Below are 26,676 nucleotides of genomic sequence, written 5' to 3' on the forward strand. Positions count from 1 at the left end.
TTCCGTCCTGCTGCGTTGGTTAACAGGACTCCCTTCCTGGGCACATGGCTGCCACAACCTGGTTTCCCTTCAGGTGGGAGGTCCTCAGACAGGAGTGGCCCCTTTTATCTGGGGCACTTCTCCCTCAGGAGCAGGCAGACATCCCACGCCCCGCTGCATGGATGGCCGGTCCTTGTGGAGCCCTGCGGGCTTTGTGCCTCTGCTCTTCTTCTGGAACAAAGGATGACACCTCCTCCCTCTTCTGGCCTGCCTGCCACATGGAGCCCTTCCCTGGCTCAGACCCAAGCACGATGGGAGCAGAGCGGCAGAGGAGGGAGGCCGTGGGAACCACTCTCCCAGCCCCGCTGGGGGCGTCGGCACGCTGCAGCTGCCGTGACAGCCAAGGGCAGACGGCAGAGAGAAGGGACCAGTGTTTGCTGGCTTCTGGGGAGGCATCTATTGCCACCAGGGCTGCAAGACTCCTTAGAAATCTGGGCACTTCCAAGTTCACTGAGCAAGGCAAAGCGCTTGGCAACCCGGCAGGACTTTCCTCTTTTTGGTTGTCGCTTGGGGAGGGACAAGGAGCTCTTGGGAGCGCAGAGCTGGGAACTGAGGCAGCTCTGCCCACGTTCTTCGCATTACACCAGGCAGCCGGCTGGACCGAGGGGCCTCTCATAGGGACAGAGTCCTGGACTCCGGGGAGGCAGCCAGCAATTCAGGAAGGGCGGCACAGGTGCCCGCAGGCAGCAGCGGCAACAGCTCCTACCGTGTGCATTCCAGCAATTTCTCAGAGGATCAGACCCAGTAAATCCTTGTGGAACTACATGCAAATGGGATTCTTCTTTCTGAATTAGTTTTTGGCAGCTCCCTTGTTTGGGGGTGGGATGAGGTGAAAAAAGTTGGCAAAGAAAGGCAAACTGACATTCATCTTTTTTACGTAGTAGAATCTATAGCAAGGACGTTTCTTACCACGCTGATTTGACTGGAAATGGTTCTGACTCTTGGTGCCCCCGGGTTAGGGTCCAGCTCCAGGGGACCTGAGTTCCCCGGGAGCTGCTCTGTGCTCCAGGGCTGTCCTCCTGAGTCCTGTTCCCGAAGGTACAGAAATAAGGTTTCACTGGGGAGAAGGGTCCCTTAGAGCTGGGTAGGGGGTGCCCCTTCACCAGGAACCCAGAGTATCCAGGAAGCCTTCACTTCAGGAAGCCCACACAGTCACCATCGGGACTTAAAGGACATTTATTATTTATTTTTTTTGAAAGGGTGGAGGGGGACTTTACAAGGGTCGGAAGCCGCTAACCAGAAAGGAAGATAAATAAAATACAAAGCCAGTACGTTGTGGCAGAATTCCAGAAAACACACTGAAAAAATCCTTACAGTTTAAAACTGCTTCACTTTATACATAATTACAAATTAATATACAGCATCTGGGTTTTAACCCCTTTTTATCTAATAGGATTCAGCACAGAAACGTTCATTTAGCATTTGAGGACAACAAACGAGAGCAGAGGTATAAGGTGCATGGTAATCACCCTCCTGCGTGTCCTGGTGTCCCCTGCGCGCCCGGCGGGGCAACACGCCAGAAACCTCAGGCTAAACCGCGACCGTGGGCCAGCCGACTGGGCAGGCCCCTGTCAGTGCTCTGGAGCTGCTCATCCTGGCAGGTGGTCACAAAAGGCAGAGGCATTCAAGCAGGGTGAACACTGGGGTGAGCAGAGACTGGGCTCAGCCTGGGTGTCTGGAGCAGGCTGTCACCGTGTGCGGCAGGAGAGACTTTAGCCAGCTGGGTCTGCCTGTCTTTAAACCTTAGCAAGATGGAGAACTCACTCAAGGCCTGTCGAGCTTTTGACAAATGAAATCCGATTGGTACATGGAAAGAAGCCTTTGTTTTTTTTCCCTCTTATGGCAGCACTAAAAGACTTTTCACTTTAAAACCTGGCCAGCAGGCAGTAGATCCCAAAGTTCCGGTTAACTAGGAATGTTACGCTACATGGAAAGAAAGAAAGAAAATGAAGAACCGAACCAAAACAATCTCTTTGCCCCTTTCCTTGTCTCCAAGGGTCCATCGGAGCAACAGCGCCAGGTGGGGCCGTGACCCCAGGACCACAGGTGTGTGTGCCACACTGTCCCGCTGCAGGAAGGCAAGACACACATCCCTCATCCACTGCCGCCGTGGAACTGGAAGCGTTCTTTCTGGGCTTCCACATTCCAAGTGTGTCCACACCCCTTGGCAGTGTCTGGGGTCCCCTGCAAGCCACCCTCTTCATGGCTGCTGAAGCCCACTCACCAGGACCGTCTCTCTCAATGTGCTCCCACCCCAGTCCCTGGGCTTAGCTGTCCTCTGGGCACAACTGGCCCCCCCATCAACGCTGTATCAACAACTGCAGCTCCAAGGCCGATACCAAATCCTTGGGGAGAAAGAACCGGCTATGGAAAAAAAACTTTGTGACCAATGGATGAAATATAAAGCGCTTCTGTGAACGGTACCTTCGGGATGGAGTTCTGGCCCCTAAGGTTATGGTGCTACCTTTATTTTAGGTGGGGCCTAGTTATAAACCCTATACACTAACACCCACTCTCCAAATAAAGGTACGACAAAGCCCAAGGATCTTAAAAATGTGTGCTCACTACTGCTAATACTAGGGGCTTGGGAAGATAACAAATAAGGGAGAATATCAGCAAAGGAACAACTTTTAGTGGTATTACCCTGAGACATGAGAGGAAAACAGGTAAGATTCGTACCTTTCCAAAAAAAAAAAGTCTTGATAAGGATTTCTTCCCCACAGACAGCTCTCAGGGGGGTAGAGGATGGAATGTTGGCAAAGGCTGAATTATGGCAATCTGCATGTTTTTAACCTTTTCCATTTTCAAAGAAAACAGTTAGCATAGTTGATTGTCTCGAAAGTGAAGCTGACTGTAGGAAGCGTTTAAAGTGCACATGCCACCCGACTGGGATGACGACCACTGAGATGATGGAAGTTTTGAGAGAAGATGCAGCCTCCTTCCAGGCAACTCACGAGATTCTGGAACTCTGGATGGTGTTTCCATCTGTCCCCCAAAACCTAAACACAAGGAAGGCCAGCCATCTGATTTGCGGAGCTTAGAGAAGCACGCCCCCTAGCGTGGGGACACTGTGGAGAACTGAGTCTGAGCTGTCCCGGGAGACAGCCCCTTCTCACATGAAGGACACCTCAGTAACCAGGACAGGCCTCAAGGTCAGAGGAGACCTCAAGGCCATCAGCAAAAGCAGGAGCAGCAACAATCCCAGGTGGTTCCCCAAGCGCAACAACAAAATCCCCGAGTTCCTTATCAAAGGGGGAGAGAGACAGGACGAAGGCATGGAAAAGCACGGGTCCGGGTAAGTGGTTCTCTCTCTGCACCGCACACTCTTCTGGGGGAGATGCCTTCTGATTCTGATTCTAAACTTGTCCAACCACAAGCTGACCAAAGTATTTTAAGTTAGTGGGGTACAGGTGAAGGGGAAATCACCATTTTAAAACAACTACCACCGAATAATCAAGACAACCGAAACTTCACAACTAGTTGGGAGTAAGCTGAAAGCCACCTGTGCAGCTCTATACAGAAACTCAGCGTCCAGGGTGCTTCTTGTGAAGAGCCTGCGTTAGGGCAAATGCCATCAGCACTGAGCACTGGTTTCAAGCCCAGAGGCAGGGAGGCCCGGCCTACACGGACAGAGGAAGGAGGATGCAGGTCCTCATTCATCAGCCCCACCCCTTTCCAGCAGAGCTCTGGGATTGGGACCCACAGAGGTGAACCTGAGCCAGTGACAGGGACAGACGGCTGAGCTCCCTGTGGATCTGAGAAAGGCATGACAGGCTGGCCTTACTCAAGCTGTACGGACTGGCAGCAGGAAGCAACCTAACCTTTTGCTGTTTAGGGTCTCTGTGGGGGTGGGGGGGGGGGTGGGGGGATAGTACATTAAGGTTCAATAGAAAATCAGCTGGTTCTGCTCAAGGTGTGTTTCTGAAGGGTAAGAAATCTCCATGACAAAACTAGGCAAATGTAGCCCATGGGTGGCAAGTTCCTTAACTCTCAAGCAAGGAAGAAGACATCCCTTGATCAAAGTATGAGGTGAGGGTGGCAGGAGGGAAGGAAATGGACCCCTCCCCCAACCTTAATTTTCCTTTGGGCCTTCGAGGCACTTTGACAGACACGGGGGAGTAAGGAAGCAGCACCGGCTGCTTGACTGGACAGTTGAAACCGTTGGGCTGGTGTGTTCACCCTTAAAACACATACACACACATGCACACATGCACACAACACACAAATAAATAAAACAAATCTAAGCTAAAAGTTTTAAACCAGACCTCTTTCAAATAAACTGAAAGATAAATATCTCCATCTGCAAGGCCAGCTTGCAATTCATCAACAAGCACCAAGTTACAGATTTTTTTGTTTGTTTCTAAAAATTATGTTCAAAGACCCATGCTCCTGAGGGGCAAAAGGCAGGAATCAAAGACCACATTTAAAGCACAGAATTTTCCAGGGTTTCCCCTCCTGGGGGGTTAACAAGTGTGGCAGGTGCAGGGGCCTCAGGGAGAAACATCCTGCACCTCCCCGCTGGCGACAAGCCTCAAGGAATACAGATCAAAACACAGTGGGACAAGAAAAAGAGAGAAGGAAATGAACAAACAGGCAGCATCTGGGGATTCTTCAAGGGGCAGAGTACAATAACCAACAGGCCTTTCGTTTCTAAAACTTTTGAAAGAAATCAAATTCTGCCAGGCCTCCTGATAGGAGACCTTTCCAAGCCACACCTTCTGGCCAGCTCTTCTCTCAGTCTGTACTGGTGGGAACCGCTTCATATGGGCCTAACACACCCACCTGAACCTGCTTTTCGGCCAGTTGTCTAGTACAGGGTGGGCACCCCCTGGCAGCAGGAGAAGCAGGCGGTCTCTGCGCGGATGGGGCCACCCTCTCCCACGGCGACTGCCAGGCAGGAGCAGCTTCCCTGGGGGGGCACCTCGAGGTCTCAGGAGTACTGCCAGGAGGCCGTGGCCACTGCTGAGTGGCTAGTGACAACCAAAAAGTGTCACGCCGCAGGGGTGATCGTGAGAAGGCCTCTCTACTTCGTCTGTGCCCAGAACATGTGGGCACACATCTTGGAAAGCCAATATATGATTTCTTTTAGACTTGATAAAATTAGATACATTTTTTCTTTTTAAAGTGACTGAAACACCAAAATCAAGGTGTTTCAAGATCATCTGCTTTTTAAAGACATCAAGCCTTCTCTCACCGGTTCTCACAAATGTCGTCGTCCCTTCTGAAGTGAAATGAGAAATACACGCGAAAAGGAGTGAGGCGTGCATGGGGTGAGTTTACAGGGAGACAGCCTGGGAGGGCTAGTGGGTGAGGCTCTGAGTGCGCGCTCCCTGAGCGGTGGCGGGCAGTGCCCCTCATGCGGGGCTTGAGCTGAGCCCAGCAGGCATCTGGTATAGACTGTGCACAGTTCCGGCGCACTCCACATGTATGTGCAGATGGGCTACTGTATGTGTTCAGATGAAGTCCAACCTATCTGCTGTTTGATTTTTGGTTCTGTTCCCCAAAATAAAAGGCAGTAAGAGCTTCAGACCGCATTTGGAAACGCTCTTTTAGTCTCTAGGAATTCCTGACATGTCCAAAACCATCGCCTGGACTTCTGGGGCCACTACTCTTGGTGTAACATCCACCACCCAGCAGGGCTGGCCCCAACCCGAGAGGCGTTGGGTTGCCAATCCTGTGCCTCCTTCCCCACCCTGACCCCCAAGACCAGTTGTTCTTCTGGTCCAGGACCTGGGCAGTGCGGGAGGGCTGGGCGCCGCAGGACACGGGCATCAGTGTAGGAGAATGTGCGCACAGGACAGCAGGGGTTGGGGCTATAACCATGGCGGGACAGGAGCGGCTGCCTCGGAGAGGAACGGGGTCAGCAGAAGATCTCCTCCCCCTCTGCGGGTACTTCAGATGCAGGGCCATCTGGAAAAAAGGAAACCAAGGCGGAAAAAGAATTTCAGAAAAACTGCTCTTTTCACTGGTAAATTCTGTTCTTTCCTCCCCAAACACAAGTCTTCTGGGATGCAAACAGATGCCGGGCTGGTGGGCAATGACATCCGCCAGCCAGGCCTCCAGGTGACGTAGTGCATGAGGTCGTCAGTGATGTCCTCCGTGTCTACAGCTCCTTAAACTTTACAGAAACACTAGGCTTGCTGTTTGTAAATAGGCCTGGAAATAGGGATTTCTCTTCAACCTCCCACACAGAAGGGAGAGGAATCCTAATGAGAAGGACTCAGACCTTGTGCAGTGTGATTTGATAGCACGCCCTGTGGCGGCAGGTAGGTCAGTTAATCCCGAGCTTCAGCTTCCCAGTGTGTCTGGGGGTCAGCAACACCTCTCTCACAGTCACCTGCAGGATTAAAGCAGCCCTCAGAAAATGCTCACCAAGCACCTGTTATTAGTATTACTGGACCAGGCCTAGAAAGGCAGGGAGGACTGCAGCTGCTTCACTGAGGTGAGTTTCAGCTCCTCAGCTGGACAGCAAGTGTGAGAAATGAGCCCGCACTCTCTACTTCGTGCACGTGCCACACAGAGTGGGTTCTGAAATGTTCTTTGAATCTGTGTTCTTAGTGTCAGTTCCAACAGTCCTTTGCGGGCAGAGCAAGTGGGTTTGGTGAGATGTGTATGGTTCAGCTTTTACACACCTGAATGGCAGCCACCTCTTTTTAACCACTCCCATGCTGCTAAAGCCACCCACTCTTCAGGATCCAGGGACTACACGGCCAGAGGGAGACCTGGTGTGTGTAACTCACCACCGGACTGCGAACGGCTTCCTTTGTTCTTCTTCTTTTTCTCCTTCTTTTCCTTTGGCTTAGCTAACCCAAACAGGCGGGTGGACGTGGACACTGGGGTCTGGCTCTGACCCTCTGGTACTCTGTTTGGCTGGCTGGTGGAACCCAGTATGTGAAAAGGCCCCTTTTCTTTGTGTGTCCGAGAGATGCTGTTCCTTTTTGGGGACACTGAGAGTTCTGAGTCCAATGACCCCGATTTGGCTATGGAAGGTGCCGGTGGCAAGAGGGTCTCCTCAGGATTCGGAAGGAAGGATGGGATCCTCAGTAGCTTGGTGTGCTGATGTGAAACCTGCACATGGTCAAGAGAAGGGGTCTGACTTGGAGGCCGGCAGCATCCCCAGTGCCTCTTCTCAGTGAACACTACCTGAGGTCACCAGCTGTGTCAGTGGGTCAGCCCCGTGTGCACCCACTGCCTTGGACTCCAGAGAAATGGTAAAAAGATTCTGATCTTCTCAGTTCCATTTCCTCCCTCCCTCAGGTAGTATCTATGAAAGTGCTAAAAATATCTGATGCCATTACTATTTTTATTATCAGCAACATAAAGAATTAACAGTAGCTTGGAAGAGGCAGCTTAGAACTCCCATTCCCTGAAGAAGCAGGAAGAGCTGCTTATCCAACGACTGATTTACACGGGGGTGTAGATAATTATTTCAGGGCTAAGAGATTATAAAGGTCTGTTCAGGTTAGAGGGCAGGTGGAGACATGCTTATACCAAGATCCTAGCCAAAGGTTAAACCAAAGATAAAGAGAGATAATCAGTCTAATCTGTGCTCCCGCTGGGCCTTGCAGCCTTCCCTGTGGAAGCCATCCTTGTGTCACGAAAAGCACATAGAGCCACTGGCTACTCCCCCCACAGACGTGAAAAACTCTGCAGGAAGCTAAACTGCTCCCTCTGGAAGATGTCAGTTTCCTTTTCTTTCATGATCCAAGGTCAATCGATCAAACAAATGGCAACCTGAGTATCAGCAGACAGGAGGATCTGTGTGCACCCAAGCTTCCCACCTGCCACAGGTGCCCCGTTCCAAAATAACCGTAGACCACCACTGAAATAAACTCGGGGGTCAGCGTGCTTCCCACATATGTGATGCCTTCCCATATAAGTAGTTGCTGCAGGAAAAGAAAGGTTTCATCCACAGTAGCGAGACAAATCAGGAATTAAGCAGAGCCCAGATGTCTGAGCATCCCTGAGCAGGAATATCCTCTCTCCATAAGAGGGGCTGCCTTCCATCATTTGCCGGGATGGGCTCCTCCCTGTAGCTGATGCCCACTGACCCCACCGTGTGGGTTCTTTCAGGAACTCAGGCGTTACTGCTCTCTGTAAGCCCCAGGCACTGTGCTCCGGGGGGACCTGTGTCCTCGGTGTGCTGTCCCCATCCAGCTACAAGTTCCTTTAGCTGGGGACCATTCTAAGTTCTTCTGTGGCACAGGGCAGAGGGGTTGCTCCCCAAATCCTGGACGGCTGACTGCCATCCTCAGAGATGTTGAGGCTACTCCGGCCTAAGCGACTGAGGGCTGAGGGAAGTGCCAGGCATCCATTAACTCCCCTGGCCAAACCCCAACCCATCATGCTGAGAGATGCAAAAAGGAGAAAAAGACTCACTTCCTCACCTGCCCCCTGGTGGTGCATAAACAGATCTGTAGAAGCAGCCTTTATATTCTCTGTCTACTTTCCTCCGCTGCTCAGAGGGTTCTTGGTTATGCGGGTCGTGACCCGGCCCCCCAGCGCCCCGTACCTGGCCGATGTCACAGTCGGCGGGCCTCTGGCTGAGCCGGTCGGCCTCCCGCTTCAGCTGCTCCTGCTCGCGCTCGAGCTGCCTCTGGGCAGCGCGCAGGCGCTCCAGGTCGCTCTGGTAGGCGACCTTCCTCTGCTGCAGCTCGTCGAGCTCGTGCTCCAGGTCCTGGCGGCCGCGCCGGAGCTCGTCCTCGCGCTGCGCCAGCCGCGCCTCGCGCTCCTGCAGCGCCCTCTCGCGGGCCTCCCACTCGCGCTCGCGCCGCCGCTTCTCCTCCAGGTGCTGCGCCTGCTGCCGCTGCAGGTTGGCCAGGTCCTGGCGCTGCTTCTCCAGGCTGCGCTGCTTCTCCTGCTCGATGAGGGAGCTGGGCCGCGACGCCGTCCGCGTGAGCGCCCGCTCGGTCAGCAGCAGCTTCTGGTCCTCGATGTAGCTGTCCTGCTGCAGCACCACCCCCTGCGGGGGAGACGCACGAGGGGGGACGATGCGCCTCCGCCTGGAGGACGAGGACGCCACCCCAGACTACGGCCCTCCCCTGGTTTCTAAGCTGCTCTGGGAAAATGCTCCAGCATAACCCTGGGCGGCAACCAAGTCACAAGGTCAGTGGTGTGGGGGACTCGGATTTGGCGGGCAGCGGCTTTGTATGGGGTGGGGAGTGTGTGTTTGGGAAGTGGGAGGAGGTATGAACTGGACTGGTGAGAAATTAAGGATATTCCCAGAAAGCTGTGTGGGGAGGGTCACCCTACTCAAATACCACACAGAGACATGGAATATGGAAACTTATAATCCTACCAAAGGCCTTCCAGACTGAAACCATGTCCTCTGTGCATGTCAGCACCCCATGTGCTCTGGGGCACGGCTGTCAAGGGTACCTGCAGTCCACCATGTGCTCGTCAAGTCCAGTCTTAGCGGGTCGATGATACTCTAACCACTGCATTCTGGAACCTTTCTCATCATGAGAGCCAGTCTTCTCTAGTCTGAGGGCCCCATTTACCCATAAGAAAACTATAGACCTCAAAGATCCAGGCCAACAATACCCTGGTCACTGATTCTCTCGAAACAAGGAAGTGAAGGGATAAAGGAGAAGGGCACATACCTGCAAAGTGCTGAGGAGCTTGTGGAGATGGACGACGCTCTGGATGACCGGCTGCAAAAGGAATCAAAGGACCATCACCTCAGACTCGGAGGCTCAGACCCCAGCACACTGCGTGTCATCCGACAAGAACCCACCCTACCACACGGCAAGGGGCTTGCATTTGAACCAAGTACTTTCAGACTGAAAGCACCACAGAGGATAAGCCGGTACAAGTAGCCAAGAAAAACAAGATCAAACGAAGTAACTGTGTATGTAGGAGGGAAGTCAGCACACAGTGAAAGGTATTACGAAGCTCCAATTATTTAAAATGACTGGCACAAAAATGGCAAACACACCAATGTAACAAAACGGAAAGCCCAGAAGCAAACCGCAGCATTAGTATATGATACAAAGAGCATTTCTAGTCAATGGAGAAGGAAAGAATATTCAGTGAATTGTTCCGAAAAAACTGGCTAAATCATTGGAAAAAACTAAGCTGGGATCCACAGAAAAAACATTCAAATGGATTGAAATGTTAAATGTAGAAAAGAACTGTAAAAGAGCTGTAAGAAAATGTGAGAATGTTTTCTGATCCTGAAATAGGGAAGGCTTTTCAGAGACAGAAACAATGGATGAAACCACACACACACACACAATTTCAACTTTTACTGTGTAAAAATGTATAATAAAAAGGCAAAGGAAACAGTGAACAGAACAAGGCAAAAGAAACCTTTAATTTAAAAAAGGCTCTCGTAGATCAACAAAATAACGAATATTCTAGTAGAAAAACAGGCACAGAACATAAACCAGCAATTTACAAAAGAAGAAATACAAATGGCCAATTATATAACATATTAAAAATGATTCAACCTTATTTGAAATCAGAAGAATGCAAAAATAAAGAAATAACCACTTGAACTTATCAACAAAATGTCAATTAAAAAATAATTCCCAGTGTTGGTGAAAGTATGATGAGAATGGATACTCTTGTACTGACAGGGATGAACGCTGTATAACCTTTCTAGAGAGCGGATGACATGATGAGGAAATAATCAGAGCCCTGCAAAAAAAAGTATGAGGATGCTCTTGGCTGCATCATTTAAAAAGCAAAAAAGCAGAGAAAGAACCACTGGAAAGATTAAATAAATTATGGCACATAACATAATAATATGCAGCTGTTAATTAGCATGTTTCTTTTTGGGTTTTTTTTTTTTTTTTTTTTTTTGCGGTACGCGGGCCTCTCACTGTTGTGGCCTCTCCTTTTAAGGAGCACAGGCTCCGGATGCGCAGGCTCAGCGGCATGTAGGATCTTCCCAGACCGGGGCACGAACCCGTGTCCCCTGTGTCGGCAGGCGGACTCTAAACCACTGCGCCACCAGGGAAGCCCGATTAGCGTGTTTTGTACAAATATGCCTTGGGGAAATGCTTCTGGTGGGTTAAGAGAAAAAAAGCAGGATACGAAGCTCCAGGGAGTAGTGAAACAAATTGTATAAAATTATGTTTATGCAACTCATACTCACACATAAAATACATGTCCTGTATAAGAAAAGGCTGGAAAAATGCACACCAAACATTTAATAGTACTATGGTACTAGTGGTACTATGTTTACTTAATTTTTTCCTTTTTTACATTATTGGATGTTTTCCAAATCTTCTACCACAAACATGTATTCCTTTTATAAGGTTTAAAACACAAAAACTTTATTATCAGGCTTAGCTCTTCTGAGAATACGATTTACCCCTCATTTAAGTTTATTCTTAATTAACAGAGAGAGGGAGAAGTCACAGCAGACCAGCTGACTGACTGAGCATCCGTAGTGTATAATCCATGCTGGAATGCCTGAAAACCACTGGTCTTGTACTGTCTCTTCTCACTAAATATGAGGGGAAAGTTGCCAGGTGAAAAAATCAACTAAGGGCTACTTTTTAAGCAGCACCAGAGCACAGCAGCCTGTGTGGGAGCAGGTTTACTTCATTCAAGGATGGACACGCTGAAGGGGGTTACGTCAGCGTGTAGACTAACATGCCAACAAACAGAAGACAAAAAACACCCTTCTGTGTTTGAGGGAAAAAAGGAAAGATTTCCTTAATCTGAAATTTCAAAAGAAAACTCCTCAGGGATTTAAGGTATTCTATCAAAAGCAGGAAGAAACACAGAGAACACCCTGAGAGGTACACCCTAGCACCCCACTGTCCTGTGTCCAATTCCAGCCTGCTGACACAGTCACACGCTTGGAGTCAACTAGGTTTGGAGACAGTAGGAACCTTGAGGAGGATTTCCTAAGAGGGACCCAAGGAGATGGAGAAACAGTGAAAGGCGTGCGTTATCCTGCAGGGTCAGCGGAGCTCAGCCGAAGGCAGGTGAAAGATTTGCGTGGGGACCTGATCTCTAGCTAGGAGACAACAAGGCTACTTCTAGAGTGACACACACAGAGCGAAAAGCAGTGCTCGAAGAAGAAAACTCAAGCTGAGTTGCAGGATAAGAAATTATTATGCAAAATTTTACCCACAAGTTAATTTGCCACATTCCAGACTGTGCCTTTGGTGCCAGGCTTGTGTTACAGCAAAGGTGGCTACAAATTCTACTCAGTGTGCGCAGAAAGAAATCACCATGGGAGCTTCATGGCCCACGTTTAGAGAAAGCAAGGGGCTTCTCAAGGACAGAGAAGCAGAGGCAGTACTCTGGCAAAAGGGCAAGACGAGGCCGTGGGGCCAGGGAAAGGAAACACAACTGCACAGATCAGCCAGGAGCCAAGCTTGTTCATCATGGCAAAACAGAAATGAGTATTCCTAACCTAGCAATTATAACAAAATCATATTCTTTTAAATAGCTCATAATATTCTTACCTCACTGTTTCTTTTAAGCATAAATGCCAGGTTAGCATTTCCACCCTATAAAACAAACAAAAAAAGTGCATTTAAAAACAACGAAGACTCTGAGGCAAGAATGATATTCAGCGTGTGTCTGAGTTATGCTGTGACTTCCCGTTTTCGTTCTTTTCTACAGCTTCTCACTGCAGGGCAGTGAAGATTTGAGGCTGAACTGTTACTGAAGCCTTGCAAAGAGTTCAGGGGGGTGTGTGCATTTAAACAAGCCTCTTAATGAAACTGGTCCAGCCACGGCCGCGGCAGAGCTGTGCACGTAGACGTGGTGTCTGGAGACAGGCCCAACGGCCAAGAACGTGGGGCTCTGAATTGTACTGTTTGCTTAAAAACGTGCTTTCCTCTTCAGATAAAACAGGAAATAAAAACGGCAAATTGGGCATCCAAAACAAAATCAAAGTAGGCTAGTTTCAAAGACTATGAATTTAGAGGAAGAGCAGGGAGGACTTAGGGAGTGTACTTTAGAAAGAAATACCTTTTTCAGACCACTATCTGATTCTGTTCTCCTAAGATCTTGGCCATCATCTCCTTCTTCCTTCTCACCTCCTAAACAAACAAACAAGGTGGGTTTTTTTTTGCAGTTGTAAAACAGATTAGCCAATGAAATACTATATACATAGCTTAGGGACAGAATATTTCTGAATCCTATTAATGCCAATGGCAGCTAAGTGACTGATTATTAATAATTTTATGGATGCAGAAGAACTAGAAGCAGAAAGGAAAAACAAGTGTTATTACCCCCCTTTGGCTATAGCTTAGCTGAGATCTCAGGAAAACCTCTTTTATTACTGAAAATGAACATGACATTCATAGAGGTTCCTGAGTGTTTCAGCAGCTAGATACTTATTAGGATCTCACTAAAACATTTACTGACTGATTGGGACAGAGGAGATGGAGCTACCAGAGTACAGATCATTTTTAGTTGTGATAGTTAAGGACTGCCCATAAGAACACATGAGTTCAAAACCACTGACCTTTTGAAGCATTCATCTGATGGCTGTCAAATCCTCCAAAGGTCTCTGCTCTCCGGGGCAAGGAAACGGGGCCTACCATGCCTTCTTGTTCAACAGGGCTGCTGACAGCCTGCCCAAGTGTGCCTCCCAGGCTTCCACTCACCAAGCCCTGAAGGATCTCCACTGGAAGAAAGGAAACATGCAAAACTGACATCGCCTCTTTTAATGGGAAAAGGAAAATATCATGGTAATACACTATATGTAAAGGGAAGAGGAACAGAAAACGCCAAAGTGACTACGTGACTTCCTTTGCTGAGAGAAAGCTCTCAGCTCAGGATATATGCGTTAAATGGATTCTACTGGAAATGCAGAGATTAACTCTTCAGCCTTATTCACATGAGACCTAGGAGATTTAAAAGGGTACAGGGAAGGCAGAGTAATTTACTGGAAGGAGCATGGCTCCGGGAGTCAGATCCAAAGCAGCCAAAAGGAATTCCCTAGGAAGTAAGGTGAGGCAATTTGAGAACTGCAGTTCAAACTGGCAGGCTTTTTGCCCCTCCCATAGGGAGGTCAAGGGGCTACAGCAGTCTAAGCATCTGAATTCTCAAATCCAACCAGCTAGGGTTCTCTTCTAGAGCAGCAGTGTCCCACAGGAAGGAGAAAGTGCTGAAAGTGGAATAAAAATTGAGCAGGAGAGAAGCCACAGAGATAAAGGAAAAAGAAGGTCCAGATAGAATAAGGGAGGAAACAGAGGCAGGGAATCTCCTAAGACAAGCCATTGTTATTTTCTAAAAACACTACATGAAAACAATAGAAGAGTCCGATGAAGTGAAAGAAGCTATCTTAGCCTAAAAATGTAGGAAATGTATTTCACGTAAAAATGAGCAACAGAAAAACATCAAAGTCAAATCCCACACAAAGTTAAGGAAAGGCAGAGAGAGAGAAAAAACAAGGGGCATAACTTCCCTACATATAATAAAAGCACATCAGAAGGACATGTCCATAAAATAAGTGAGCTAATAAAATAAAGAAAATGACACAAGACATGAAAGAACCTAAGTCAGAATCAGAAAACACAGAAAGGAGGTGGCAAAACTCAAGTGGAAATGAAAGGAAAAGGTATCCCTTTAAGAAATGGAAACTGAACTAGAATATGAGAACAAATAAGCCCAAAAGAAAATGACTTAAGATAATAGATGGTGAAAGGACATTTAAACATTAAAAAGATGAAGCTATAAAAAGTACTATGGGAAGCAAGAAGTATTGAAGACAGGCAATGATTATCCAACATATGGACAGTGGGAGTTCTTGAAGAAGAAAATCAAAGCAAGGGTGTAGGAAAAATACTAAAAACTATAAGAATACATCTCTGAAATCTGAAAAATCTGAAACTATATGTCAAAATAGAACACTGTGAACCCGAGAACATCAGTCCAGGATAACCAGCACCAAGGCATATTCTAGTAAAACTACTCGGATTTAGGGGAAAAAAATCCTTTGGGCGTCTAGGCAAAGAGCACGCGACTTACATGGGGAAAATCAAATTACGGTTAGACGCTGCCAGCAACGCTTTACGTCAGAAAAAAATAAATAACATATTTGAGAAGACACTCAGAGGAAGAGAATGTGAACCAAGGATTTTATACCCAGCAGAACAGATTTTCAAGTATAAAGGGCACAAATTATTACCGATATGCAAGGACTCGGTATATTATCCTCATGAACCTTTCCTGAGACATCTACTAAAGAATAAGCTTTAGACATCCAAAATGACTGGAGGGACACTGATAAAAACGGGTGGTGGTTCTTGCAGAATGAAGACTACAGTTCGGGTCTAAGAAGGGGAGAGTGCCATATACAGTGGTTGTAAGCTGACAGTATAGACAGAGTACAACTGGTAAATAAAAAAGGGGGGAGGGAATGGGGAGAGCATAAAAGAGTCATATTTAGCGATAGCAGTGTTAGTATTGTTATTCTGATGTGTATGTTAGGGTAAATATAGGATATTTTATTTCTACGATGTATCCTTGAGAATGAGGATTCACAATGTGGAAGAAAAGAGATACAGATGTAATATAGAGGAGATTAAGCCCTGCAGTCCACAATTTGAATTAAATATGTATCAGTGTGAATTCATTACCCCATCCCCTCACGCACACACACAAGTATATTTCCCCCAAAGCGGACCACTAAAAAGGCCCAACCTAGTAACAATGAAAACCCCAGCAGCAATAACCACCCCTAGCGCCTAGACAGTGGTCTTGAAACATCATTTCCCACTAAAAGAAACCAGAGCTTCTCAGAAAGATGGCTAATTCCAGGTATGGGCAGAAAACAAGATGAGCCTGGAGCATCTTAACATACCAAACAGCAAAGCAGCTCTCAAAGACTGCTGGGGTCACGCCAAAAGGACTCAGAAGCCCCACAAAGAGGTGCTCCTTGGCAAAGAGAGGACCTTTTTAACTTTTAATAAGGATAAGAACTGCAACAACTTGAAGCGCATCAGACATATTTAATTCATGAGTCTATAATAATATATTAAAAGTACTGGTCACTTTCAGAGAATGACCATAAATCAATTCACTACTTTGAAAACTGGTAAATAATGGGGGAAAATTAATCAAGCATTTATCCTTTTATCTTGTTTTCCCTATATGTTACAAAATAAAGAAGACAACTAGACATTTTGTGCCCCCAGATGAAAGAGCACAACACTCCGGTAACACAGCTTGCCAAAGGGATTATGTCTGAGCAACTGAGCCTCCGAGTCCAGCAGAGAATCTAAAGGAAACGGAGGGCAGAAGAACAGAACCCCTGTGTGAATAAAACCCAAAAAGAGAAACCCACAGGTCAAAGCTCAAGGATAGATTGTGTGGAAAAGAAAGGGATGGTGGGGTGGGTGGAAGACTGTAAATAAAGAATCCTAAAAGGCATATCAAAAACCATGAATACAACGGAGCCACAGGGTCTGTGAACAGGCACTTGGCCATAAAACCATAAAGAAACCTAAGCGATTACTGTAAAAGTCACAATATACTTTCAGGAGGGAGGGAGAGAGCTCTGATGGGGACAGGACATGTGGAAGGGCTTTAAGGGGTCTGGCCACATTTTATTTCTTGACCTGGGTAGTAGTTACAAGGATGCCCACCTGATAAGAATTTACTAAAGCGAAATATGTATTGGGTTGTTTTCTGTATTTGTGATTTATTTTACAATAAAAAAGTACAAACTGGTAGAGAATATTAGTGTGGAAACCACTGTGGGAGGAGACAAGGAGGGGGGCAATGCTGAATGTAAATTACCCTCATTTATGGCACTTTTCATTAAAGGCCCTCCTTTGAGAGCCTCTTCTGTGTTGGATCGGAAGAGGATTCTAGAGCTTTGAGTTGGGGAGCCATCCTCTGGCAAGGGAGTGCTGCACTCAGTCATGTCCCGGAAAATCATCTCCTTCTCTTCCAGTAAGAGTAGGATCTGCTGGTCCTTTTGCTGAAGTTGTTCTGCAGGTGCACAGAGAAGAGATCTGGTGACTTGACTGTTCACTATGATGAGATGACTAAGACATGAGCACCACCTTGTGGTAACGCATGGAACCACAAGGAACACAGCTTCCCCCACTTTCTTTTTCATCATGAAGGCAGTATCAAGCTTTTGATCTGTAATGTCTACCTGGAAAACTATCCTGGGTCTTTCTACGCAAATGCCAGAATTTCTGACATAACTAACTTGCACTCTGTTCCATTCTCCTGCCTCCTGTTTATTTCTCAACCCACACACTCTTCTCTGGCTTCTGCCCATCACTCTGCATCTGCTCTTTCCAAGGTTACCCTTCACTACTGAATCCAGTGAAGTCTTTCATTTCATCTTTTCCAGCATGGATACTTCCCCCATTTAAAACTGTTTCCCGGACTTCCCTGGTGGCGCAGTGGTTAAGAATCCGCCTGCCAATGCAGGGAACACGGGTTCGAGCCCTGGTCCGGGAAGATCCCACATGCCGTGGGGCAACTAAGCCCGTGTGCCACAACTGCTGAGCCTGCACTCTACAGCCTGCGAGCCACAACTACTGAAGCCTGCGTGCGCCTACAGCCTGTACTCCGCAACAAAAGAAGCCACTGCAATGAGAAGCCCCCACTAGCCGCAACTAGAGAAAGCCTGCGTACAGCAACGAAGACCCAAGGCAGCCCAAAAGGAATGAATGAATGACTGAATAAAGTAAAATAAAATAAAACTGTTTCCCTCCCCATCTGCTTTTGAGGACACTGCTGGTTCTCTTCCTACCACTCTTACTCCAGCACTTTACAGACCAGACCTGCCACCTGCCATGAATGAGTATCTGGGCTACCCCACCCCCCAGCCCTGGGCTCCATCCTAGACTCCTTTCTATACTTTACATGCTTTCCTCTCGGGGACCTCAGTCACTCCCATGGCTTCAATTACCTCTTATGTGCTGATAACTCACAAAAGGCACCCCAAATCCTACCCACTTTTTGAGCACCAGACTGCTGAGTCCCACTGTCAGGCGGCTCTCTCCACCTAGACGCCTTGTTCTCCGCAGGTCAGAAAACTGTTCTCCCTTCTTGCCACCCCGTCTCCTCCCTGTAGCCTGTGGCCTCTTCCTCAGGCAACAACACTGTCATCCCCCAGTTACCCAGCTGGAAACCTGGGAGCGGTTTTGTCTCCTCACTCTGTCCCACCACCCACAGTGGTTCCTTATTTCTTACTCACGTCCATCCCCCCTCCAGCCCATTTCTCACCAAACTTATCCCAAGAGTCCCCCAACTGGCCTTTCCACTCCCAGTGGGCTCCCCCAGCCCCCCAAGCAATTCTCCCAACTGGTGTCAATACCAATTAAAAAAATTTAAGTTTAAATTTTGCTAAAGAAATTGTATCATTCCCTTTGTTGCCTTTCAAGGTGTGGTGGCTTCCTGGCTTACTCTCCCATCACTCAGCCCTGACTCTCCAGACATACCAAACCTTCATTCCTTGGCAGACATGTCAAGTCCTTTTTCACTCTTCACCTAACTATTCTTCATCTGGTGAGGTAATTTCCTTCAGATGTAGCTCCTGTGTCATCTTCTCTGTGAGACTCACCACAGGCAGGATTCGTGGGTCCTACACACTTTACATGTGCCTGTGGTCTAGGTGGCCTGTCATTTATGTAGATCTCCCTTGCCAGAGTGTGGGTTTCCTGATGGCAGGGACAGTGATTTAAGGCTCGTTGCATCCCTAGCACCTAGCGTTGTGCCTGGCCAGGTGCTTCATACGTGTGAAAAGAAGGCACTTCTTATCTCTGCCATCCTAATCACGGGCAGAGATTAAAAATGTGATACTGGCTCCAGTCTAAATCTGTCCATCTCTTTTTTTGTTTTTCTCCCCATTGAAACAGAATGAAGCAATAAGTAAACTCCTTGGGCGCCTATATTTCCTTGACTCTGGGCCTTACTTCTACCCAAAGCACAACACGTATTTACTTCAGAACACTCAGCAAGCACCGGCAAAGGGGCACGAGCACTGCTCCCTGCAGCTGAGCAGACAGGGAGCACAGCCTGGGCTCTGCCATGAACTGTGTGTGTGTGACCCTGGGTTGCTTGGCCTTCATGGGCCTCAGCTTTCTCACCTACACAGTGGGGATTACAATACAGGTCTTGCAGGGATGCCAACAAGACTACATGAAACAGTAGGGCCTTGACAGAGCGTGGTCAAACATAACCCATAAGCACACTTCTCCCCAAACCACCTCATGACGGATTTGGAACGCAGGGCACAGTGGTGGGGGTGACTGACAAATGGATCAACTGGAAAATTCTTTCCCGCAAGTACCTTTCTCTCCTTGTTTTAATCTTAGATGTGACCATGAATTCTGGCAGATTCTTCTGTGACAAAGTACAAAGACTGTCACCAGGGTCCAAGGACACTGATACCGAGACGAGAGAGCCAACATCCCCTCGATCTAGTATCAGACACATTCCTACAGCCATTGTTCCCCAGGACCTGTGCCAGCTCAGATCTGGTTTCTCTTTTGTTAGGAGCTATTCCTCTCCTCGGCTGACATGCCTGCCAGCACGGCTCTGCGATGGAGGAGCAGCGGGGACTCTACGGGACTGCAGACGCCCCCAGACAGGGCCTCAGACCGCTTCCACCAGCTTTACCTTTTAACTCCCGAGCTTTGGTGTCCAACATCTTCTTTTCTTCCTCATTCTCACTAGGAATTCCTTCATCTTCATCTCTGTTCCTAATACAACCATAACAAAACAGCACATTCTGAAGATGTCAATCAGTGTGACGGCGGCCCAACCATTATGAAACCACAGAGGTACCAGGAGGCGGGGGTGGGCCAGGGTGTGTGACTCACAGGGTGCTGATCGTGTCCTGGATGATCTGAATCCAGCTGTTCCGCTCCTCTTTGGAGCTGGCGTGGACTTCCACCATCTCTGGATCTTTCATCCCCATACTGATTAGGAATAAACCTTTCTCCTCGTGTGCTACCTCTCTTACAATCAGCTTCTTTAGAGAGATCACCGTCGACTTCTGGTCCTGGAAAATGCGGAGAGCGCAGATGTTAAGACATGGATACAACAGTCTAGCTCTTAAGACAACCTCCGTCTAAGGTAAGACTAGATGCCTTTTAAAAGCATATGGCTCACTCACATTTTATCCAACAGAAAAAGATTTCCAAAAAGGAAACGAAAATTTAAGGTTATCAAGGTTCGAGTCCTGTTTTCTGCATGATGAGTCCTTTCCGGTTCGTCACAGAATCTGGTTGGCAATGTTATAAATTGGCAAGATTTGTAATATGTAATGTGTGAGACATACTCCAGTGACAGATTTCTTTTTAGATCAAATGCCAAAGGCTCTCAAAAGGATTATGAGGGAACAAAAAAATAATTGGTGGGGAGGGAGGCGGGCAGAAAATTGCAAGGGTATATAAGGAATGACTCGGAGGCATTTGTCCTGAGCCAATTTTAAGGAGGTGGGAGAGCAGTAATACAGCGTTAACACTCAACACCTACCATCACCGGTTTGAATACTATTAATTACAAACAGCAGAGACAAACAGTTCAGCTTACCAATGACGCAAAGACGTATTTCTGGTCTTTTTCTTGAAGGAAAACTAAAATGTCAGTAAGCAGGACCGCTTGAACCTCTGTAGAGGGGGGAAGGGAAGAGAGAACAATGACCACTGAACGGTGAAGCACCTTCAGGGCACTTCATTAGAGGAAAACTCAGCAACACATCTGCACGGCACATTATTACACTCCTCCAAGGCAAGGGCTTGACATTTCTGCTGGGTCCACATATGGTCATTAGATTGTTAGAGGCATTTTAAAATGGGACCTATCACCAAAGCCTTGTCTTGGGAAGGCTTAAGCACTCAGTGCTGGAAAGATATATCCCACAAGGCAAGATTTTTAAGAATAAATAAGAGTAAAGCTGGAAAACAGGACTTTAACAGATGCTAAATAGCAACACATTCTACAGGTCACAATACTCAGGTCACAGTATTTCTCAACTTCTGATCATAGTAATGGGAAAAAGGCGTGGGACAGCAGACAGGAAGGCGGCCAGAAGGTGATGTACAAGAATATCTCAGTCTAATGAAAGGCAGGCTTCATCCACACGTCCTAGAGGACACGGATGGCTAGACAACACCCACTGCCGTCACAGGTACACGAAGTGCAGTGGCTCCGCTCCCAGCTCCAACACAGCACAGTCAACCTCAACCCCTCTGCACCGTGGAAACAGCCTTCTCTTCTTCTCAATTAAGACAAAACAAAAGCCAAATTAACATCTCTAGCTGGATCCAGGAATCAAAAGAATGCCACAAACTCTTGTTCTAATCCTCTAGGAGTATGAAGTGACATTTCCCATTATTCCCTTAAGGACAAAGTGGGACCTCCCTGGAGGTGAGCCGTCTACTGAGACCTAACAGGTCCCTCTGTACCGCCTTCACTCTGGAAAGGGGAGCCTACAAATCTCTGGGAAAACAACGGGCTGACTTATGCAGCCGCCTCCTGGGTGGGCAGGACCCTCTTGGCCTTTTCTACCACTACTGACAAAACTGGGGTACCCTCTCTGTGTAATTCATTGCAAAGCTAGGAGGAAAAACAGAAGCAAGGATGTCTGATTCCTAGGGTGGTCTAGTTTTTCAGCCTAGACCACAGTAATTTTCCATGCACTACCATTTGTTTTGACAAGTTTTTTTTTTAAACTTTACTTTTAAATAGTTCAGGTGTCTGTCAAAAAAAAAAAAAAAAAGAGCTCTAAAACATAAGTTTCAACTTTATTGATCCTGAAGTTTACGTGATCACGGCATCAGTAGATCACAGAAAAACAATCCTACCCCTTTCAAGGGTTACCCAACACAGGACTGGCTGTTCTTGGCACAAGTCATTTTCACTTGGGGGTGAAAATGACTAAACACCAAACTCTTATCTCCACTGGAGACATTTTAGGCCAGAAAACCTATCGTTCTGCCATTGCTTTGACCACAACATTATTCCAACAGCTGGAATCTATTAGTTTTTATTTTGGGAATGAATAAATAAACTGCTGCGTAAAGAAAATACAGCACTGGCAGCAACTCTAGGAAATCCATCCTTACAAGAGAGGGCAGGTACTTCTCCACCACCAGGCTACCTCCGACACGGCCTCACAGCGGCAGTGAGGCCAGAGCCGTCAACTGTGGTCTCAGGACATCACAGAGCATCAGGGCTGGAAGGAAGGAGCTGCAGGGATCGCACAGTTCAAGTTCATCATGGAGCAGTGAGAGGCACAGCTGGTTGGTGGCAGGAAGGGGTATTTCTTCTCTCTGAGATGAGCCTGCCCGGAGAAGCCCCTCCCGGATCCCTGCGACAATGACCGCCCTCGTCTCGGTCACTGGTACCTCCGCACCCCTGCTGTCCTCTACCCTGCCCCCAGCAGCTGAACTACACACACTCTAACTCACTCACCCCTTTCCTGCTCAGACCCTCCATTCTGAGCCCATTCTTCGCTCACTCCCATTACCAGCATCCCTGTCAGTCCCCTAGTCTGGAGCACGCACCCACCCCAACCTGGCCCCTGGCCGATTCTCCAGCCATATTTCCTGCCTCACTCTGCTGCCAGAGACCCCGATTGCCCACCCTTCCCGACGGGCCAGATCCTTCAGCTCCATGCTTCCACGCTTACTCCTCCCTTCTGCCTGGCTCCCTCCTCTTGTCCTCAGTTCACGCCTCTCTATTCTAGCAACCATCATACTGCAGAGCAAGAACCTCTTTACGAGTCTCTTCATTCTGAGCCCAACTTCTAATGCAGGGTGTCCTGCGACATTCACCTTTGAGAGCAGCTGAATGCCTGGGATTTCGTTACTTAGCATGGTGAGACCCTAGCTAAGGAGTCCTGGGAATTCTCCGAGAGCAGCTACCTATAGCATTACTTATACCTCGGCGATGAGAGAAGCACACATTTCACTCACCTGAGTTTTATGTCAGCGGGGCTGACGGCACTGGGCTGCTTTGTGTGCTCAGCTCACCGAGGCCAGGGAGGTGGGCTGGGTATACTCAAGGCTACCGGTGAGGTTAGAGTTACCATATAGGCCCAGAGGATACAGGTTTGATGAAAACAATTATTAAAAACAAACAAACAAACCAGATGTACAGATGAATGAACAAACCTCCTAACATCTTTCACTTGATGGGGCTGATCATTTAAAAGGTAAAAACTAAACTCAAACAGAAAGTGAGTATCTTTTATGATCTGTTTTGCTTAGAGGAAGATAAAAGATGAAAAACAAAGTTTAATAATAAATCTAGTTGCTGTGAGTTAAACTTTCATTTCTCTAAGGTCTCAGGAGCTGAAAATTCCTCTGCCATCTCTTAGAAACGAGGGATGTATTTTTAATCTCAGAGAATCTATGAATTGTGCAAGTGATGGTATTTCCCTCCTAGCAATTGTTTTGCCAGAAACCCTGACCCCAAATTTGTTGCCCCTCTTTCATAGGGAAAATATGTGTCCCTTAACATATTGCTTTTTTGTATGAATCTTACCCTTTGCTTTGTTCTTTAAAAAAAATTTTTTTTTTCCTTTCCCCTGACTGCATCATTTCCTCGTTCTCTTACTGTATTCTATATGGTTTTATAAGTCATCTCAAACCAGTCTTTTCTGATACAATATTAAGATCAATTAAATGCCTGCTGCTCCTGTGTGACGTCTGGACATGGGTCCCTGGGAACAACCTGGTGACATCTGGATTCTGCCCGCTGACCTCTGGCACACGCTTAGACGCTGACGAGAGTGAGCCTCACCTTTCAACCTCCCTGTTGTGCTCTTCAGAAACACGCTCCCGTCCCGCACGAGCTTCTTCCGCTTCAGATCCTCCTTGGCAAACATCTGACCACTCTTCATTCTCATGATCGACTTGCTATCTGTCTTTGTATAGATCTCATTGAGACGGACCTTCTTTTCATAACTCGCCACTTTGCTGTCCACAGCTCCAATCACACCCTTCACCAGGCCCAGGGACTGAGCTAGATCTTCCTGTTCCACTTCACTGTCTGAGAAGGAAAGAATAACTGTCTCTACTGGGCAGAAGGAGGGGCACCCTGCCTTCTTTTTTTTTGTTTTGAGGTAGGCGGGCCTCTCACCGTTGTGGCATCTCCCGCTGCGTGGGCTCAGCGGCCATGGCTCACGGGCCCAGCCGCTCCGCGGCATGTGGGATCTTCCCGGACCGGGGCACGAACCCGCATCCCCTGCATCGGCAGGCGGACTCCCAACCACTGCGCCACCAGGGGAGCCCCAGGACCCTGCCTTCTTGCTCCACATCACTGTCTTCCCTCTGTGGGCATGCTGGCAGAGCAAAGCCAACACGTCGAAGGGCACGTGCCTACCCCTTGCTCTGTCATAGTTTAAATCAAGTTAGATGTTTCAATGATACAGATGACATGCAATTATGTGCCACGTTCTAAAGTGGAAGGAACCCACCATTTTTAGGGAGGGAGAGGAGCAACGAGTTTTTTATTTACGTCTTTGCTTTACCTAATCCTTAATGTAACTGCCCAGGAGCAGGATTAGCTAAGAGAGAAACTACTAAGTAGTGATTAAACGAGAAACAGCAGTGATTCTAGCACTTGCAGGTGAGAATCACCTCCCAGTCTAGGGACAAGTGACAAGTTGCTCAGGTCACTGAACTCTCGTTGGGATCACTAAGTGGTTCCTTCCCTTCTTGCTCTCATTCACACTAAGTCTGCTGATATAACACTTCATGTTTTCACTGAAGAAAACTGTCTTTAAGATAAAACACAGGCTCTCTTTTAGACCTTCTCGACATAAAAGAGTTCTTCTACGGGGTCTCCAGTGCTGTTGGACAGACTGGAACAGTCCACTGGCAAACAAGACCGAGTCCAGAGAGAGACGCACCTTTGGTACATTGCAATATTCTTTGGAACAAAACCGGATATTTGGTGATTCGTTGGGTTACAAGCAATATACACTCGGGGATTCCAAGCCTCCGTACGACTGAACTGCTCATCTTCTTCTGCAAGGAAGTAAACTAAGTGTCAGGAACTACCCAAGGGAGAAGGCTCGAGCTAAAACTGACAGTGACACAATGCTCTGGACAACATGGAAATCCCCACCGTTTCACATCAATACCTTCACAAAGGCCTGAAAACGCTTATCCTTGGTATAGAGGTCTTTGAAGTAGTTTACAGACTGGTTGTGCTGCCCACAAAACTTGCCATATGTCTTCTTTAAGCGTTCTGCGTTCTCTCCTGAAAACTGCAGAGGAAAGAGAACAGAGGCTATGCCATAACTCAGGGTGCTAAACTCCTATTACCATTTTGTCCAAAGTTTCCAGTTTACTTGTGAAACCCAAGAGAGCTTCCTCATAACTTCCCCCCAAAGATTAAAAGATTAAAATGGTACAGGAGCTTTGGAAAACAGTTTAGCAGTTCCTCAAAAAGTTAAATAGAGTTACCATATGACCCAGCAATTCCACTCCTAGACATAAAAACATATGTCCACACAAAAACCTGTATATGAATGTTCATAGCAGCATTATTCACAACAGCCCCAGAGTGGAAATAACCCAAGTGTTCATCAGAGGATAAATGGATAATGTATGAATGAAAAAAGCCAATCACAAAGGACAACATACTGCTTTATTTCATTTATATAAAATGTGCAGAATAGGCAAACCCACAGAGAAAGTAGATGAGTGGTTGCCTAGGGCTGGGGAAGTTGGTGGGGGTGATGATGATAAAAACGTTCTACAACGGACCGTGGCGATGGCTGCACAAGAGTCACGGATATACTGAAAACCACTGAACTGTGCACTTTAAATGCGTGGATCACATGGCATATGAATTATATTTCAATAAAGCTGTTACATATATTTAAAAAATAGTAAACACAGAAATATCTATGCACTGTGCACATAAGAAATGCAACATGTGTTTTAACTCCCATTTGTCATAACACAGTAGTAAAACAGAGAGACTCACTAGAAGTCTCTCATGAGGTAGCAGTCTCAAAGAAGTCATCCTGATAAGTTAGAAAGGCATCAGAAACGGCCGTCATTACCTAGGGACCTGTTTATCCTACTTACCTCAGGCCAGCAGGCCTAACAATTCTGCTTGGCCCTTACATCGTTTCCAAGCGTGTGCAATCTCAACCGTTCATCTGAAGCTACGTTCATTGTGGGGTAACCGCTGAGTTTCTGTATGTGGTCCACAAGACACGTGCTAAGCATCAATTCCCGCTGGACTAACAATCTCTGGAACAACTTGATCCTTACCCCAAAACTTGAAACAACGTTCAGGGTAGCCTTTCCTTTTCCCCTTTACCAACAGAGAAGCTGAGGCAGGAGATTTTTAAGTGATCAGCTCCCATCACAAAGCAAGTGCCCTAAAAGGGTGACTCTGGCACTGGCGCTCAGAAGCAACAACTGGACACCATGGGGCTAACATCCTACTACAGGACATGCACAAATACAAGGAGCTACAAGGTCAGAGGAAGTACCAGTGCAGGTCTGAGGGTGGAGAGGAGGGGCAGAGGGAGAAACATGGAAAATGACAGGAGGAGGATATTTGGGGAGGAAGGGTCCTCCCTTGCAGAGCTGACCGTGCCCACTTTGATGCCCTGACCACCAGTGTGAACGCATTCACTACACTGCATCTGCATTTACTTCACGACGTGCCTATCCTTCACTCCTAGAACATGAGTTCCATGAAGCAGAGGTCTACATT

General features: G+C 47.5%; 1 protein-coding gene across 9 annotated transcripts in view; it reads right to left on the reverse strand.

The window, feature by feature from the left end:
• Positions 1-1,197: 1,197 nt before the first annotated feature.
• AKAP13 (A-kinase anchoring protein 13) overlaps positions 1,198-26,676 on the reverse strand; it is a 344,114-nt gene continuing 318,635 nt past the window's right edge. For 8 of the 9 annotated variants that reach the window (XM_027083133.1, XM_027083132.1, XM_027083131.1 and 5 more), the window contains 14 exons: positions 25,082-25,207; positions 24,848-24,965; positions 23,737-23,985; positions 20,521-20,597; positions 19,806-19,987; positions 19,603-19,685; positions 16,759-16,953; positions 13,478-13,639; positions 12,979-13,049; positions 12,468-12,512; positions 9,642-9,692; positions 8,552-9,001; positions 6,780-7,107; positions 1,198-5,949 (listed from right to left, as the gene is read on the reverse strand). In XM_027083133.1, the coding sequence (XP_026938934.1) occupies positions 5,900-5,949; positions 6,780-7,107; positions 8,552-9,001; positions 9,642-9,692; positions 12,468-12,512; positions 12,979-13,049; positions 13,478-13,639; positions 16,759-16,953; positions 19,603-19,685; positions 19,806-19,987; positions 20,521-20,597; positions 23,737-23,985; positions 24,848-24,965; positions 25,082-25,207 (2,187 nt within the window). In that variant the 3' untranslated portion in view covers positions 1,198-5,899. Of the gene's footprint in view, positions 5,950-6,779; positions 7,108-8,551; positions 9,002-9,641; positions 9,693-9,712; positions 10,681-12,467; positions 12,513-12,978; positions 13,050-13,477; positions 13,640-16,758; positions 16,954-19,602; positions 19,686-19,805; positions 19,988-20,520; positions 20,598-23,736; positions 23,986-24,847; positions 24,966-25,081; positions 25,208-26,676 lie in introns of those variants that run through there. The other variant, XM_027083134.1, reaches the window with a different exon arrangement.

This window comes from Aethalodelphis obliquidens, unplaced genomic scaffold (genome assembly GCF_003676395.1).
Source record: "Aethalodelphis obliquidens isolate GAN/ISIS:26980383/991018 unplaced genomic scaffold, ASM367639v1 scaffold49, whole genome shotgun sequence".
Lineage (NCBI taxonomy): Eukaryota > Metazoa > Chordata > Mammalia > Artiodactyla > Delphinidae > Aethalodelphis > Aethalodelphis obliquidens.